The following is an 18,200-nucleotide window of genomic DNA, read 5'->3' as shown; positions in this document are numbered from 1 at the left end:
ATAGCGCTTCAAGGTTTGCAAAGCACTTTACATATATTATCTCATTTTATCTGAGAAGGAAATGCTGTTGATATCCCCATTTTATAGATAAAGCAACTGAGGCAGACAGTTTAAGTGACACAGCTATTAAGTGTCTGAGGCAGGATTTGAACTCTTCCCGGTTTGGGGTTCAGTGCTCTATTCACTGTACCATCTGATCCCATCCTATAATTCAGTAAACATTTATTAAATGACTACCATGTGTATTTTCTTGAAGAGTTTGTGATCACAGGTTGCTCTGAGAGCAAAGAGTGGGTTATCCGAGTGTGAATCAGGAGAAAAAAGAAATTGGACCAAGAGAGGTCAGGGACTTAAGATTTTGGGGTTGTAGCACTTTCCAGGGATGCCCTGGTGTGGTCAGCATGTGTAATGGGGAATAGTTGTGGGAGAGGATCTGGGGTTCCTCAGCATACTTCTAGCAACTGGATGGTCTCTGGAGAGGCTTCACCCTGACCTTCATTCCTTTACATGTTATCATCTGTGCTCCTGTTCCCCTTGGCAGTCTCTCTGTGTTCTTTCTGTTAGTAGCTGGGTCAGGGCCCCTGTTCTCGTACACTCAGAAAGTTTTAGTGCTCAGACCCATTTGGGGTTCAGGGAATTTCTCAAGGCAAGAGGTCTGTGGTAAAACAGAGAACAACACTGACCGAGTTGTATCCCTATCTTGAATCCTGACCTGCTAACTGGTTCTTGGGTCTTCTAGTTCTGATTTAGGGCAAGAGGAAGAAGCGGATGGGGAGGGCAGTGCTTCCTTGCTGCCACGTTTGGTCCCTCCCTTTGGCTGAAGTTATTTTGTTATTCAACCCATTTTAGAGCTCAGTTTGATCCCGTTCCCCAAGGCCCTGTGACTCTGGGATGAAAGTTCGGGTTGGGCTCTGGGAAGCCTTCATGGTGCTGTGATCTAGGGAGTACCAAGACTCACCTCCCCAACCCACTGCAAGCATCTCCCTCTCTAGAAATTTCCGAAATTCCACCATTAAAGTGTCATTCCCATGGGGGTAAGCTTTGGCCTCTCCAGGGTCTTCTTTTAAAAGGCAAGGCCAAGCCTAGTAGGAAGCTGACACTCATTCCCCTAAATCTTAGGGTGATTGGATTTCTTAGCAAATTTGCTTCCTCCCTGTGGGAAGGCAGGGGGCCAGGAGCACAGGAAGAAGGCCCCAAGAGGGGAGGCCCAGCCCTGGCCAGCCTCCCCCAAGCTCCCTCAGCTCAGAGGACAAGTCTTCTTTCTCTTAGCATGTTTGTGGGACATATTTATAGCCTCCATGGTGTTTGCCTCCTACCTGAGGTTTGGGTGGGGTGGATTGGGCTCTTTCTCCTTGGGCACCAACTGTCTCCCACCAAACTAGAAACTGGTAGAGCAAAGGGGAAGAGGAGAGGGTATGTGTTGGGTGACATTTGTAGCTCCTCGTTCTCAGCCCTCTCCATCCCCATCCTCCCACCCTCCACCCCCAGCCCAAACACTGCACAGAATCTTAACTGTTGGTTGGGATTTGTTGTTCAGAAGTGCCTTGTGTTGAGAAAAAAATGACTCAAAGTGTCACTCACCCTGCCCTTCCCCGCCGTTTTTCCCAGGCATCTCCTCACCCGACTCTGCTCCCTAGGCATCCAAAGGAGGTCAGGTCAGGTCATGGGTAGAAATCAAGCATCCCCATGGCTGCCTCTTAGCACCGGGAGACACTCCTGAGCCCCAGCAGTCTTGGAGATGCTCCTTTGTCTAGCTGTTGAGCCCAGTCATGGCTAGTCTTTATGTGGGTCTAGGATGGAAAACCAGGAAGAATTCCTGGTTCTGCTTTTTCAAGCAGTCTGTGAGATCCAGGGCTGGAAGGGACCTTGGAGCTCATCCACTCTAATCTTTTTATTATAGAGAGGGCCACTGAGGCCCAGAGAGGAAAGGGACTTGTCTGAGCACATCCTAAGTAGCAAGGTGAGGATTTGAATGTGTCTCCGCAGACTCCTCAGTCACTGCCCTTTCCACCAGGCCGTGCCAAACGGGGAGAGAGGGGTGCTTTTGGTGGGGGTTACAGTTACAATCATCTTTTGTTTAGTGATTTTGTTTGTCTTTGCTTTAAAAAAACGATGGCTTTGTTTTGTTTTGGTTTGGTTTTTCGTTACAAAACCTTCATTTCTGAACATATCCCTCCCTCTGTTCAGTGAAGCTGTTCCCGGTACCAAAAAAGAAAAAAAAAAGAGAAAAGGCAGGTCAGCAAAGCAAACAACGTGGCCAAGTCTGACAGTGTGTGTACAGTATCACACACCCATCGTCCCTCACCTCTTCAGAGAACAGGAGGACGTGCATTTTCTCAGCTCTTTTCTGGGGTCAAGCCTTTTAAAAAAAAATTTCTATTGATATCTTGTTTTTATATCATCAATATTTCTTTCTGTGGCTCTCTCCCTTCTCCCCCAGCTATCCTACATAGCAAAGTTTGTTGTTTTTATTTTTTTTAAGTTTATTGTTTTTTAAGAAAAAACAAAAAGGAGGAAGAGAAAAAACATCAGCTAAATTGGTCAATTATTTTAAAAATTGACATTTTGTGCAGTATTCTATGCCCGTGGACTCCCTACCTCTGTAAAGGAATGGGGAGGAGGTGCGCAATGAGATCATTCCTACATTGTCTCCTATGGCTCAAGGCTTGTCCCAGCCTTCATGCCTTTGCTCATGTAGTTTCTTCTACCAGGAACATTCCTCCTCACCTCCAACCATATTTCCCCCATCCTTCCAGGCTCACCTTGTAGAATCATAGAGGTTTGGGAATTGGAAAGAACATTAAAAATTTATCTGCTTCATATTTCCCCCGCCCCACGAAAGAAGCCCCTTGGAATACCTATAAGCTGTTATCTGCTAGATAAATAGAGCGGATAAGTAAAAAGATGTTGTGACTAAGAAAAGATGATGGGTTTGGAATCAGGGACCTTGGTTTTAATGCTGACACTTGCTACCTTTGTGACTGGTCTTGAACTCCTGGCTCCAAAGCTGTGATCCTGCAACGCCTTCAGTGGGGTGGGGGTTGGGGGGAGCTGTTTATGTTCGTCACAAAGAGACCTATTTCTTTAGAAAATCTCTTTTCATTGCACCACACAATGACTGGTCTCTTTCTTCTCAGAACTCAGAATTTCTGAGCATTGGGAGGAACCTCAGAGTTAATCTAGTCCAGAGCTGGGGAACCTGCGGTCTTGAGGCCACATGTGACCCTCTAGGTCCTCAGATGCAGCCCTTTGACTGAAGGCTTCAAATGGCCACACTTGAGGACCTGGAAGGCTACATGTGGCCTCAAGGCTGCAGGTTCCTCACCTCTGATCCAGTCCAGTCAGTTCTTGGTCAGGAAGCTCCTCTCTGCCATCTCTGACAAGTGATCATTCCAGCCCCTGCTTGGAGAACTTCTCTGATGGGGAATTCACTACTTCCCACAGCATCTCCTTCTACTTATAGACAGCTCTGGTTGTAACTGGCCTCTGTGTACCTTCCCTGTTACTCCCAATTCTGTCATCTGGGGTCAAGCTGAATGGGCCTCTAATCAACTTTTTTTTCCATGTAGAAAATCCCTAGTTTCCTTTATCTGCTCCTCATGTGGCCTAGTGCCACGTAGCATTTAGAAACATACAGTTTAGTTCTTAATGTCGTAGTATGGGGGCAGCTAGGTGGTGCAGTGGATAGAGCACTGACCCTGGAGTCAGGAGGAGCAGAATTCAAATCCAACCTCAGACCCTCCCAAGCTGCACCATCCTGGACAAGTCACTTGACTCCAAATGCCATAGTGTGTATAAGCCCTATCCCTCTTCCTAGAATGGGGGCTTTTTGATAGCTGTGAGTGTTGCAGTCTCTGTGTGTTTTCACATATAGCTCCTAGTATAAACTTGTGGAAAGGTGGAGGAAGAGGAGAGAGACTTCAGTAAAAATGGGTTGATTGGGGTCCTAGGATCATAAATTTATAGCCAGAAGGGACCCTCCAAGGTCTCCTAGCCTACCCTTTTCACTTTACAGATGAAGCCTTAGAAATCCAGATAGGAGAGGTGACTTCCCTAAGGTCACACAGGTGGGCAGGAGCAGATGGGAAGCTCCAAACCTAGTCCTTAGTTTCTAGATCCCAAATTCTTTCTAATTTGCCCCACCCACTCCTGGCTAGCAGTTGTCTAGAGCCAAGAAGGTTGGACAGTTGAAGGTGTCTCGGGATAGGAGCTTTCTGACCTGACTTGGCTCTTTCGCTTTTCCATAGTTGATATTCGTGAAATCAAAGAGATTCGCCCTGGGAAGACCTCTCGTGACTTTGACCGTTACCAAGAGGACCCAGCCTTCCGGCCCGACCAATCCCATTGCTTTGTCATCCTGTACGGCATGGAATTCCGCTTGAAAACTCTGAGTCTGCAAGGTGCGGGGGTGGAAGAGCCTGGATAGAGTCACAGAGGGCAAGGGAGCCTGGAGGAAGGGGAAGTGGCTACATCTGGCAGCTTGGTGGGGATGGGGGCAGGCTGAAGCAGCCACAGCCTTAGGTCACCCTGCTTTCCCTTTGTTCCATAGCCACGTCAGAGGATGAAGTCAACATGTGGATCAAAGGCTTGAACTGGCTTGTGACTGACACTATCCAAGCTGCCACACCGCTGCAGATCGAGAGGTATGGTCCCCGCCAGCCTCTGGGCCAGCTGTCTCTTTGGTGTCCAGGGATGGAGGTAGATGTTAGGGAAGGACCATGTGGCAGGAAGATGTGGGGGGACTCCAAGATTCATCAGTGTCATGATGCATGACCTTGTCACCTGATCCAAGCCAGGTGGTCTGAGCAGAGACCCATCTCAAGCTATGTGCTTTGTCTTAGGTGGCTCCGGAAGCAGTTTTACTCAGTGGATCGGAATCGGGAAGACAGGTAAGTGTGGGGCCCAAGGAGTGTGATGTTGTAAGGAAGGGGGGGGGGATGATCTAGCTCCATCCTGAAGCCTGGGTTTGGGGACCAGGGGGCTGTGGTGCTTATACCTGGTGAGCTCCATTTGTCCAAAGCTGGAGCCTTATTCATGGTGCAGACCTTATCTCCCTGGAGGCCACTGATGCTTGCCTAAGCCAGCTGTCTGTTATCCCTGGACAGCTAGCCCTTCCCAGAACCGAAGGAACTTCCTTCCCACAGGCAGTAGGGACATCATTGTATGAAGAGAATGCACCCATTGGGACCTCTTGACTGTCTGGTTATATTAAAATGTTCTGCCAGTAAGATCACCTGTAGGAGCTGGAGGGTAAACACAGATGCCCCACCCACACCTTTTTTGTAGCAAATGAATTAATGGAAATAAGTGGTATGAACCTTAAAGGGAAATGAAGGCTGTGTCACACAATTTAATTTAAAAAGAATTTATTCGTGCAAGGAATTGGGGATATAGACAGTTAACTCTCTTCTATATTGCCACTCCCTTTTCCCCCAACATACACATGTACACGTACATGCCCATACATGTACATGCACGCACACATGTATGCATACTCGCATATACACACACGCACACATGTATATGCACTTACACTTGGTTCCTCCTCCTAGCTCCTAAATCTCTGTATGTAGTTTGTATATGTGTGTGTGTGTGAATGTGAATGTATGTACTTACATTTCCCCCAATTACATGTTAAAACAATTTTTTACATTTTTAAACAAGTTTTCAGTTCCAAGTTCTATCGCACCCTCTCTCTCTCCCCTCCCCCTTCCCTGAGACAGTTACCATTTAGCTGTAGGCTGTACCTGTGTGGCTGTATGTAGTTCAGTTTAGCTTGAGAGGCTAGGTGAATGTTTCTCGGAGGGCTGGTTGAGATGATTGAAGTGAGGACTTGAAGGGTAATTAAGAACATAGATAGTTGCTTCTTGGGGTCATTTCTCCATCATAAGTTTCCTCATCTAAAAAAATAAGGACGTTCAGACAGGTGTTCTGTGAGGCCGGCTCTGACGCTCTGTGTTTTGCGTCCTGAGCTCCTTCCCAGCTCTGACAGTCAGTGGCTTTATGTTCCTTTGTCCCCATGCCCAGTCAGGCACTCCTCCTGTTCCGAGCCCTGGTTTAGGGCTTTATTAACTTAGCCCTGGGGAGGGCAGAGACAGCGGGGGGGTCCACGGAATGGGCATGCAGGCTCAGGGACCACAGGGTGCAGGATGAGGAGGATGTTTTTGTCGCCCCAGGATTTCTGCCAAGGATCTTAAGAACATGCTGTCCCAGGTCAACTACCGAGTCCCGAACATGCGGTTCCTGAGGGAGCGGCTGACGGTAAGGGTCATCTCCCAGGTCACTTGTGTCTGTCTGGTGCTGGCCAGCAACGTGGAGCCCCAGGGGTTCAAAACCAGCTCTGGCAGAGAAGTAACCAGTGGAGGCTGGGGGGTTGGTGCACACATTCAGTCCCCCCCCTCCCCCAGGAGAAACCTTGGATGAGGAGGAAGAAGAGGGAACCTGAGTTTTCTCTTGAATTGCCCTTTGTCTCCCTCATCCCCTGATACCCTTCGGCCATGGGTACCCCTGGGGTGACTCACAGCCTTGTGCTTCATTAGGACCTGGAGCAGCGGAGTGGGGACATCACCTATGGACAGTTTGCACAGCTCTACCGGAGCCTCATGTTCAGCGCCCAGAAAACAGTAAGGACCACTTTGATTCTGGGTACCCTCCCCCATCGTCCTTTAGCAGTCTGTCTTTGGAGCACCCTCCTGACCCCCTTCCCTATATGTGAGTGTGCCCCTGTGCCTCTGTTGCCTTGTAGGCTGCCTCCATTCAGTTGATTTCAGTAAAAAACATTTATTCAGTGCTTACCATGGGGGGAAAGGGGAAGGGACTAAGTATCTATTAAGTCCCTGCTGTGTGCCAGGCACTTTGCTGAACACTTTACAAATATTATTTTGTTGGACCCTCAACAGACATTCTGTAATAATAATAGCTAGCGTTTATATAACCCTTTTAAGTTTGGAAAATGCTTTACACATATCTCATATAATCCTCACAACAATCCTGGGGTGGGTAGTGCCATTATGATCCCCATTTTACAGATGAGGTAACTGAGGCAGACAGAGGTTAAGTGACTTGCCAAGGGTCACCTAACTAGTAAGTGTTTGAGGTGGGATTTGAATTCAAGCCTTCCTAACTCCCAGCCTAGAACTCTATCTGCTGCACCACCAAGTTGCCGCATTAGTATAGGAACAGTAATGTATTTGGAGATACCATATTCCCAGCTGGCCTGCATATTACCATGGACAAAGCATTAAGCCTCTGTTTTCTCATCTATAAGATGTGAGTGTTGGACAAGCTAATCTTTTGCGTTCCTGACAGTCTGGGATTCCAAGTTAGACACTAGAATACAAAAGAGCTCTTATCTGAGATCCTCTAACTCCCATTTCCTTGAAGTCTATTTCTGTCCTTCTCACCCCATCCCCAGTTCCTAGGGCATCTGTGAGCCCCATCTCCGATCCTCTTCTGATTTGATTCTGTCTCCCACAGATGGACCTTCCTTTCCTGGAAGCTGGCACCCTGAGGTTTGTGGGGCTTGGGTGGCTTCCCTCCCTTCCTAGCAACCTCTCTCCCTTCTTCTGGTGTGGTGGGCTTGGGTGGGGGGAGGGGAGCAAAGAGTTGGGGAGAAGGATGGAAACCTTCATACCATTAAGATTCTCCTCAGAACCGTGGATGCTAAACGGCTTCCCAAGGGAGGAGGGACACTACTTTGTAGGTCCTGTACATAGATATCTATCTGGGGTCCCCTCCCATCAGATATCCCCAAGTTGATCCAGTGGACAATGCATGATGTAGACAGAATACTGAATTTGGCTTCAGAGGATCTGGATTTAAATCCTGCTCCTCTCACTCAATATACGGCCTTGAGCAAGTCATATCCATCCTTCTGGGTCTTATTTTCCCCCTCTTTAAAATGAGGTATTTAGAGTAGATCTCTGTGGTCCCTTTCTGTTCTAAAGTCTATGATTCTTTGAGCTGCCCTGGCTGGAGTGGGTTGAGACCCTAACCTCTCCTTCCCTTTTTCGCGTTTCCAGGGGCGGGGATCGGCCAGAGCTCTGCAGAGTGTCCCTGTCTGAGTTTCAGCAGTTTCTCCTGGAATACCAGGGGGTATGGGTGGTCCAAGGGCTAGGGGAGCTAGGGGAGGGAGAGGGTCTCCCCCAGCTCAGAGAACTTAAACCTAAGAAATGGCATTGAGCTCGACCTGGTGAGGAGATTGACACATTCTCTGTGGCAGGCTGGGGTCGCGGAAAGGGTAGAGGCCATAGGTGTAGTGTGGCTCTACTTTTGAGGTTTTAGGAATGAGGTGAGTGGAAGTGGGCCTCTGGAGGGTGTCAGGCCTGGGAAGGGGCTTTGGATCACCCAAAGACTCCTTGCACCTAATATCAGCCCTCTCCCTGCAGGAGCTATGGGCCACCGACAGGCTCCAGGTACAGGAGTTCATGCTCAGTTTCCTCCAAGACCCACTTCGGGAGATTGAGGAGCCCTATTTTTTCCTGGATGAGGTGAGGCCCTCACAGAATCTAAGGGGACCTCCCATGGCTTCTGGGCCAACTGCTCACCCACTTTGGAAGTCTTCTCTACAGCATCCCTAATGAATGACTGTCCAGTCTTGACTTCAGTACCGGCAGTGAGAGAGAGCTCCCTATCTCCCAAGGAAATCAATCCATTTAACATCCCTAATTCTATTAGCCAGTTCTTTCTTATATGGACTGAAAGTCAACCTCCTGTAGCTTTTCCTTGTAGATCTTAGTTAAATGTTAATATTAGCTACTGTTTATATAATGCTTCAAAGTTTGTAAAACACTAGAAATATTTCATTTTATCCTCACAACATTCTGGGAGTTGGAACTATTATCTTACAGAAGAGGAAACTGAGATAGACAGAGGTTTAAATAACTTGTCAACAGCAAGTGAGGGTCTGAAGCCGGATTTGAACTTAAGTCATCCTGACTCCAAGTCCAGGGCTCTGTCCTCTGACTAACTGCCTTGTTGTGCCTTTGGGGGTTGGGTTGAACGAAGAGATTCACTCTTTTACATGAAAACCGAAACATACTCAGTACTTTCAGCCGCCAGCCAGGCCCAGAGTTCTTGCTCAAGTGGGGTTTCTGGGAAGTTGAATGCTGGAGAAAGAGAGACATTGGACTGCACAGATAAGGGGGCTGGGACTGAGGGGAGTGGTCTGTTCCCCCAGGTGAAGTCACATTAGCCTGTAGCTGGGCTGACCCAGCCGTGCCTTGACCTGCCCAGACCCTCCTTTGGAGCTAGCCTCCACACTGCTGGGAATTCAATTTTTTTCCCCATCTGTTTTGGGGCAGTTTGTTACCTTCCTGTTTTCCAAAGAGAATAACATCTGGAACTCCCAGCTGGATACGGTGTGTGTGGACACCATGAACAACCCCCTGTCTCAGTATTGGATCTCCTCCTCCCACAACACGTGAGCACCTGTGGCTGGTGGATGGGAGGGCCCTCCCCAGTATCACTTTCCCCCTTATGTCTGCCCTGGGAGGAGAGGAACCCAGGAAGATGGGCTAAGAGGAGGAGGGTCTGCCCCCTTGCTTGACCTGACTACTCCCAACCTAAACTCCATCCATGAATTATTAATAGGTACCTGACCGGGGACCAGTTTTCCAGTGAGTCCTCCTTGGAGGCCTACGCACGGTGTCTCCGTATGGGCTGTCGATGCATTGAGTGTGAGTCAGGGGTGGGGAGAAGTTGTGAGATTGTTGGGGAGTGTTATAATTGGTTAGTATCTGGGACCATAGTGAAGGAAGTGGAGAGATGCCTTCACTTTTGGTCTACCTGGGCTGAATCACCATTGTCTTTCTGCATGACCCTTGAAGTGGACTGTTGGGATGGACCAGATGGGATGCCTGTCATTTACCATGGACACACCCTCACCACCAAGATAAAGTTCTCTGATGTTCTGCACACCATTAAGGAGCACGCCTTTGTGACCTCAGAGTGAGTGGAGTGGGACAATGAATAAGCCTGGGGGTCCAGGCAAGAGCCTTAGAGAGAGAGGAGGGAGGCCTCATACTTCCTAGAGCCCAGTGGGCTGGGGGAGCGGACAGTGACTTGCCCGTCTACATCTATCATGCCCCCTTCTGATGAGTCACTGAGATGGCCTACAGCCATCTTTGCTCATAGAACATTAGAGCTGAAAGAGACCTCTGATCTGTCCCACCCCTCCTAGATGTCCCACTCTGGAATTCATAGGAAGGCTTAAGACTCAGAAAAACTAGGTTCTACTTCCTGCTTGACTGCTATCTTTCTGTGAGACCTGGGGCAACTTGATTTGCCTCTCTGATCCTCAGTTTTCCCATCTGTGAAATGGAGTTGGATTAGATGATTATTTAGGACCTTTCCAGCTCTAATGGTTTACAGGGTTTGCCTGAGGTCACTCAAGTTCGTGGCAAAACAGACTTGAACCCAGGTTTTTTGGCTCCCAGGCCAGTGTTTTGGTGTATTCTGCTGACTCCTTTCATCCAAGTCCTGTTCATTCTACCTGTTTATTCCTGTGGTGTCAAACTAAAATAGAAATGGATTCTTGGCCACATATTGACTCAGTAAACCACAAATTACCATTGTCTACGTCGTGTTGTATTTTTATATTTTTCTGTTAAACATTTCCCAATAACATTTCCACCTGACTTACACTTTCTCTCCCATCGTCCTTCTCTCTATATTTGTGATAGGCTTTTAACTAGTGTCCTTCATCCCCTTCTCTCCTCATCCAGTGGTTCCCACCCACAGCTGCCAACTTGCCCTTCCCAATTCTGAGCTCCAGTTCAGTTTCCTCATCTTCAAAATGAGATCGTTGGTCTAGATGATACTGAAGTCCTTTTCAGCAGTAATAACCTGCACAAAAACCCTCCATGGAAACCAGTTGTCTGTCCTTCCAGGCATCCAGCTTGGCGTCCTCAGACTCAGCCTTGACCCTTCCCCTGTTCTCACCCCTCATGGCCGGTCTCTTGCCAAGTGTTGCAATTCTGCTTTCACAGTATATAACATTAACAATGATATGGATAATTCTTTTTCAATATATAACAATGATGATGATTCTACTTTCATAATATATAATGATGATAATAATTATACTTGTACAAATGCCTAGCATTTATATGGCACCTACTGTGTGCCAGGTTGTGCTAAGGAATTTACAAACATTATCTCATTTGATCCTCACAACAACCTTGCAAGGTAGGTGCTATTATTATCCCCATTTTACAGGTGAGAAACCAAGGCCAACAGGTTAAGTGACTTGCCCAAGGACATAAAGCTAGTAAGTGTCTGAAGCTGGACTCCCAGCTCAGCACTCTGTCCACTGTTCCACCTAGCTGCCTAATATATATTAAGTTCATCCCATTCACTCACCCGGCCATCCAAGTTTGGGCTCTTTTCACCTCTTACGTGCAGTAGCTTCCTAATTGATCTTCTAGCCTTCGGACTCTCTCCTCTCCAAACCATGCTTCATACAACAGCCAAACTGATAGTCCATTAAAATTTTTATGCATGTATATATATTTAATTGTATAACATAATTTTACATGTAAATGTATAATTACATTTTTATATCTAATATAATTATATAGGTAAAATAAAAATGTAATTATATATAATTTTAAAATATACAATATAACCATATTTGTAGCTTTTTAAAAATTATAAATAAAAATACAAAAAGAAAGCCCTTCTGATGAACATGCATTGTACAACAAAACAAATTCCATAATGGCCATGTCTGAAAATATTTGTCTTCTGCGTTGTCTTTGGATTTACGGTTTATCATTGCATTAACTAGAGTTCTAAAATCTTCCAAAGTTTTTTTTTCTATAATGTGTGTCATTGTTTAAATTGTTCCCTTAGTTCTGTTTACTTCACTCTGTATCAGTTCATAACAGTCTTCCTAGTTTTCTCTAAAACTGCTCATTTGATATTCCTATGTCATAATTTGTTTAGCTGTTACCCAGTTGATTGACATCTCCATTTCCAATTTTTGGCTCTTGTGGAAAGATCTACCATAAGTTTTTTTTTTACATACAGTCCTTGTCTTCTTTCTTTGAACTCTTTGGGGTATAGACTTGGTAGTGGTAAAATTGGGTCAGTGTCTGCACGGTTTAGTAACCTTTTGGACCGACCTAATTTCAAATTGCTTTCCACAGATCCACCAACAATGCACCAGTGTGCCTGTTTTCCCACAGTCCCTCCAGCACTTGTTTTCCTTTTTGCTAGTTTTACAGGTGTGAGGTGGGATCTTAGAATTGCTTTAATTTTCATTTCTCTAATTATTAGCTATTTAGAACATTTTTTTTCTGAAAGATTGTTGATGACTTGCCTGTTCATACCAGAGCATAGGTCTGACTGATCTTCATGCCCCTGCTCAAGTACCTTCAGGAGTCTTCCTCTTGCTTCTAGGATCCAATTCCAAGTTCCTTGGTGTTGCTTTGAAGTCCTTTCCCATCCCAGCTCCAAGCCACTTCTTTATACTGCATGTTACTTCCATGCTCTGTATTCCAACCAGAGCTGCCTCATTGTTGTTCCTGGTCCCTAACATCCAATCTCCCATTCGTTCCTGTCTGTGTTTTCCTTTTATCTTCCCTGCCTGAAATACCCTTCTCATTCTCCTCTTCTTTTATCCCATCATCTGTCTTTAAGGCCCAGATTTGGCTTTCTCCATGAAGCAGTCCCTGACTCCTATGGTGATTTTCATGAACCCTTATTAAGTACTGATTATATGCAGGGTCCTGTGCCGAGCATTGGGGGAGATACCATATTAAACTTAAAGTCTTTTCTGCCTCTTCCAGCCCTTTTCAGAGGCTGGCTCCAGGCTCTCTTGTTCTGGGCAGCCTACCTTGTTAACTCTAGCCGGACCCATGCTGTTCATTCATTTCAGTTGTGTCTGACTCTTTGTGATGCCATTTTGAGATTTTCTTGTCAGAGATACTGGAGTGGTTTGCCATTTCTTTCTCCAGCTCATTTTACAGATAAGGAAACTGAGGCAAACAGGATTAAAAACTTGCCCAGGTTCACATAGTAAGTGTCTGAGCCTGGATTTGAATTCATGAAGATGAGTCTTCCTGATTTCAGACCTCTTCTTCTATCCACTGCACCACCTAGCTGCTGGAACCAACTCCTAACAGTGAGCTTTTCCTTCTCCAGTGCCCCCTGGCACCTGCTGTCCATGTTCCTCCCTCATTCCACACTAAGTATGCCCTGCTTTAAGTTGCTAGTGGTATGTGCCATGTACTCCCAACCAGACTTGCTCCCTTGGGCAAGACCCACGTCCCCTCCTCTTCTCCCCTACGAGCAGGGCTGAGCATGGCAGGAGCCTGATTTGATTTTGTCCCCCACCGTCCTATCCCAGGTACCCAGTGATCTTGTCCATTGAGGACCACTGCAGCATTGCTCAGCAGAGAAACATGGCCCAGTACTTCAAGAAAGTGTTTGGCGACACCCTCCTTACCAAGCCTGTGGACATTGCCGCTGATGGTCTGCCTTCACCCAACCAGCTCAAGAGAAAAATCCTTATCAAGGTACTGTAGGCAGAGGTCAGAGGGGAAAGAGAGGAGAAGGCAGGATCTCTGGCACTGAGAACCTAAGGAGCTGGGAGAATGGGGAGATAGACAGGTAGGAATGGGGGTCTTCAGTTCTCTACACTCCAGTGTAAATGTCCCTCTTCCTTTCCCTTCCTTCATTCCTTCCTGGCTCTCACTGCCTCAGCCGGAGTTGGGAGGCTGAACCTGGGCTGAGGTGGACTTGATGGGGCCCTGAGTGATCTTGGCAGAGCTACAACCGGGCCCTATCTGGCCAGTTCAGTCCCCTCTTGTCTGTTAGGGACTTTTGGCTTAGAAGGTTGAGGTTTCCAAGCAAATATGTCAGAAGGGCAGAGGTCAGATTGGGCATATTGGGACTGAGCAAGGACTCCTGACTCCCCTTCTGGCAGCACAAGAAGCTGGCTGAGGGCAGTGCCTACGAGGAGGTGCCCACCTCAGTGATGTACTCGGAAAATGACATCAGCAATTCCATCAAGAATGGCATCCTCTACTTGGAAGACCCCATTAATCACGTGAGGGCCGGGCCAGGGCCGAGGGGAGGAGAGTGGGCCAGGAGGGTGTAGTTAATTCGCAGTCACAGGGACTATGTTTAGATCCCAGCTCTGCTACCCTTAATATCTGTATAATCTTGGTCAAGGAGACCTGAGGAGTGTGGAGGGATATGGGAAGGGGTGGAACCTAAAAGGAGCTGGGGACCTTGGTGGAGCCGGGCTGGAGTCATGGGGCAGTGAGGAGCCAGAGATCTTGGGGAAGCTGGGCCGGAGTCATGGGACATTGAGGAGGTAGGGATCTTGGGGGAGCTGGGCAGGAGTCATGGGGCAGTGAGGAGCTAGGGATCTTAGGGAAGCCGGGCTGGAGTCATGGGACATTGAGGAGCCAGGTATCTTGGAGGAGCTGGGCAGAAGTCATGGGGCAGCGAGGAGCCAGGGATCTTGGAGGAGCTGGGCAGGAGTCATGGGGAAGTTTGGGGCCCTTTGTGACCTTGTCCTGTGGCCCTCAGGAGTGGTACCCGCACTATTTTGTACTGACCAGCAGCAAAATCTACTACTCAGAGGAGACAAATAGTGACCAGTGCAACGATGACGAGGAGGAGCCAAAGGAGGTGATGGTGGAGCTGGGTCCTGGAGGGCTGGAGATGGGCTTGGGGTGTGATGGAATGTGGGAGCTGAGATCTCAGATGATGAAACAAGTCTGAGAGGGAGGAACAGGTGATGAAGTCCCCCTTCCCCCAGGTGAGCAGCAGTGCAGAGCTACACTCCAGTGAGAAGTGGTTCCATGGGAAGCTAGGGGCTGGTCGGGATGGGCGGCACATTGCTGAGCGGCTACTTACCGAATACTGCATTGAGACTGGAGCCCCTGATGGTTCCTTTCTGGTTCGAGAGAGTGAGACCTTTGTTGGGGACTACACGCTCTCCTTCTGGTAAGGTCCCTTTATGGGTACTTGTGGCCTAAGTTTCTCTGTGGGGTGGGAGCATCCCTTCCCCCTCTCCCTGCCCACCATCAAGTCTCTTCCTTAGAGTTCAATCTAATAGAAGTGCAGGACACAGAGTTCTGTCAAGGGACCTTTGTGGATAAAGAATGCTTGGTTGGTCTATACATATTCCACCTTGGAGCCCTCCCCCCTGCATCACTTTTCCCGAGGCCTCAGGATTCTGACATCCTGTGATATATAAGGCCAAGGGCTGAAGGGAAGTAAGAATGAATAGAATCTCTTAAGGGATCTTATATTCTTTTGAGTCTAAAGCCAGACACCTGTGATGCCTTTGGGCTTCAGCCATTTGGGTTTGGGGCATCACAAATATGCTCTCCTCTCCACCCCCCAGGCGGAATGGGAAGGTTCAGCATTGCCGGATTCACTCACGCCAGGATGCTGGCAGCCCCAAATTCTTCTTGACAGACAACCTAGTATTTGACTCGCTCTATGACCTCATCACCCACTACCAGCAGGTGCCGCTGAGATGCAACGAGTTCGAGATGCGCCTTACAGAGCCTGTGCCTCAGACAAATGCCCACGAGAGCAAAGAGTGAGGGGCAGTTAAATGGGAAAGACAGTTGGACACAGTCCCCACCTGGGATCCTGAGGGGCATAATGATATTTTAAAAGGCCTAGGGGAGGGTTGTGCTAGGGATCTAGGATCTTTCTGTCAGTGGATAGTGGAGTGCAATAACCCTGGGGATCTGCCTGCAGGTGGTACCATGCAAGTCTGACCCGAGCCCAGGCGGAACACATGTTGATGCGTGTACCCCGGGATGGGGCCTTCCTTGTGCGAAAGAGGAGTGAACCCAACTCCTATGCCATCTCCTTCCGGTGAGAGGACTAGAGGGGTGTGGGGAAAGGTACCTGGGGCCAGAGAGACTGTCATAGAGTGAGGGAATATAGGGGTGGGAAAGGAGGTGATCATGAGGTATTGTGTGTCTGCATGGGTCACAGGTGAGGGTAGGACAGACTGGAGAGGTGCCTTAGCCTTATTTGTGACTGTAGGGCTCAAGGAGAGTTGGTCCTGGGCCTCTGTCCAGTCAGTCACTCAGCTGTCATCATTTAAGCAAAGAGATACAGATTTTTTTTTTTTAAAGAGAAGGTTTAAGTGTCAGTAGATGAGCACATTTTAATTTTTTAGGGAGGCAATCAGGGTTAAGTGACTTGCCCAGTGTCATATAGCTAGTGGGTATCTGAGACTGGATTTGAACTCAGGTCCTCCTGACTCCAGGGCTGGTTTCTATCCACTGTGCCATCTAGCTACCCTGATATAAATTTTAAAAAATGAAATAATTTGTAATCTCAAGGGGCTTACATTCTTATGAGTTAAAAAGCGAGTACAATTATGTATATGTATAATGTGTGTGTATATATATATACACACACAAATATATATACATATATATAGTATATATAGCATAAACAGAGAATGATAATAATAAATGTTGGTAGATAGAAGGTATCGGAGGGGGCACTAGCGTTTGGAGGCGTCAGGACAAGCTTTGTCTAGAAGGAGTTGCTTGAACTCTGACTTGAAGGAGGAGAGGCTATGAGGCCAAGGTGAGGAAAGAGGGCATTCCAGGTCTGGTGGTGGCCAGTGCAAAGACAAAGAGATGGGAGGATGTGTGCCCTGTCTGATTATGCAGAGCTGGGGGTCAGGGAAGGGACATCCTGAAAGATTCTAGTGAAAGTCTGATCTGTTTCTGACTGACCCCTCAGGGCAGAAGGGAAGATCAAACATTGCCGGGTCCAGCAGGAGGGACAGACGGTGATGCTGGGGAACTCTGAGTTTGACAGCCTTGTAGACCTCATCAGTTACTATGAGAAGCACCCGCTGTACCGAAAGATGAAGCTCCGGTACCCCATCAATGAGGAGGCACTGGAGAAGATTGGCACAGCGGTGAGAGAGGGACATCTGGGGAGGCTAGGGAGGACTTCTGGGTGACAGGCAGAAAGGTAACAGCCTGAGTTGGGGAGGCAGATCAGAGCTTAGAGAAGGCTAGGGATCAGTGAGTGTAGGGCCTGAGGGACAGAAGAAGCATTGGTTAAGGAGACAGTTTGGAACTGAAAATGTAATAAGGAAATAATAAAAAAAAGCATCAGGTGCAGTAGGTGAATTTGGGTGTCTAGTGAGGGGTGGGAGAGGCCACGACTGGCAGAAAGCAAGAAGGCCCATGGAGAGACTGTGTGGCTCCAGCTGGGTTGGGCAGGTTTGGATTGGTGATGGAGGGGAGGACAAGACTTACAAATAGTCCAGGCAACAAGGCAGTTAGGAGTAGAGAAGAAGGGACGGAGACAATTAATTTGGGGGAAAGTAAGAAAAGGGAGAGTGAGAGATGACACCAACATTTCAAACTTGAGAGAACAGGAACATGGTAGTACCAGTACCATCAAGAGAACTAGAGGACATCAGAGGGAGGGCAGGTTTGGGGGAGAAAACACTGAGCTTTTTGGGCGTACTGATTTTGAGGTGTTAGCAGGATCTCCAGATCCTATCTCACTAGCAGTCAGAAATGGATCTCTGGAGTTCAGGGTTAGCGGCAAAGATTTGTAAGTCACCTGCATTGAGTGCTGAAGTCATGGAAATGGACGAAATGGTCAAGGGAGGGAGAGAATGTAGAGAGACAACAAAGACGGGGCTGAGGGAAATAACTCTTCAGGAAGTGGGAGAAAGATGAGGAAATGAGGTGAGAGATCAAGAACCAGCAGTTAGAGAGGAAGGAGAATAGGGCGTCAGGGAAGCCAAGAGAAATGTGAGCTTGAAGAAGGGGTTTGTGTGTGCCTCCAGCCAGAGGGGCAAGATGAGACCAGAGGTAGTTGCTGTCTCTGATATGAGTCACGTTGTGTTTTCAGGAGCCAGACTATGGAGCCCTGTATGAAGGACGGAATCCAGGTTTCTACGTGGAGGCAAACCCCATGCCAACTTTTAAGGTAAAGGGCTCTAGGTGCCAAAGGGGGTCAAGTACTAGACTTGGAGTAAGGAAGACTGGTGTTCAAATTTTGCCCTAACCACTTACTTAGCTGTGTGACCTTGGACGAGTGAATTTCTCTCCACCTCAGTTTCCTTATCTATGAAATAAGGATAATAATAGTACCAACTTAACAGGGTTGTTGTAAGGATCAAATGAGATAACATGTATAGTGCTTTGTAAACCTGAAACCACTCTATTAACACTTAGCTA

The 18,200-nt window shown here is 47.6% G+C and overlaps 1 protein-coding gene across 4 annotated transcripts in view; it reads left to right on the top strand.

The window, feature by feature from the left end:
- The window catches only part of PLCG1 (phospholipase C gamma 1), a 66,463-nt gene that overhangs the window by 36,866 nt on the left and 11,397 nt on the right, over nucleotides 1–18,200 (top strand). For all 4 annotated transcript variants that reach the window (XM_072631483.1, XM_072631484.1, XM_072631485.1 and 1 more), the window contains exons 4-22: nucleotides 4,248–4,400; nucleotides 4,550–4,643; nucleotides 4,842–4,889; nucleotides 6,177–6,261; nucleotides 6,540–6,623; nucleotides 7,477–7,511; nucleotides 8,022–8,094; nucleotides 8,388–8,489; nucleotides 9,303–9,421; nucleotides 9,592–9,677; nucleotides 9,828–9,948; nucleotides 13,352–13,520; nucleotides 13,931–14,053; nucleotides 14,542–14,643; nucleotides 14,774–14,961; nucleotides 15,365–15,565; nucleotides 15,730–15,849; nucleotides 16,738–16,918; nucleotides 17,872–17,949. In XM_072631483.1, coding sequence (XP_072487584.1) covers nucleotides 4,248–4,400; nucleotides 4,550–4,643; nucleotides 4,842–4,889; nucleotides 6,177–6,261; nucleotides 6,540–6,623; nucleotides 7,477–7,511; nucleotides 8,022–8,094; nucleotides 8,388–8,489; nucleotides 9,303–9,421; nucleotides 9,592–9,677; nucleotides 9,828–9,948; nucleotides 13,352–13,520; nucleotides 13,931–14,053; nucleotides 14,542–14,643; nucleotides 14,774–14,961; nucleotides 15,365–15,565; nucleotides 15,730–15,849; nucleotides 16,738–16,918; nucleotides 17,872–17,949 — 2,162 coding nt within the window. The remainder of the gene's footprint in view (nucleotides 1–4,247; nucleotides 4,401–4,549; nucleotides 4,644–4,841; nucleotides 4,890–6,176; nucleotides 6,262–6,539; nucleotides 6,624–7,476; nucleotides 7,512–8,021; nucleotides 8,095–8,387; nucleotides 8,490–9,302; nucleotides 9,422–9,591; nucleotides 9,678–9,827; nucleotides 9,949–13,351; nucleotides 13,521–13,930; nucleotides 14,054–14,541; nucleotides 14,644–14,773; nucleotides 14,962–15,364; nucleotides 15,566–15,729; nucleotides 15,850–16,737; nucleotides 16,919–17,871; nucleotides 17,950–18,200) is intronic.

The sequence above is a fragment of the Notamacropus eugenii genome, chromosome 1 (assembly GCF_028372415.1).
Source record: "Notamacropus eugenii isolate mMacEug1 chromosome 1, mMacEug1.pri_v2, whole genome shotgun sequence".
Lineage (NCBI taxonomy): Eukaryota > Metazoa > Chordata > Mammalia > Diprotodontia > Macropodidae > Notamacropus > Notamacropus eugenii.
Note: the sequence above shows the minus strand (reverse complement) of the source record. Positions and strands in the feature narration are given on the sequence as shown.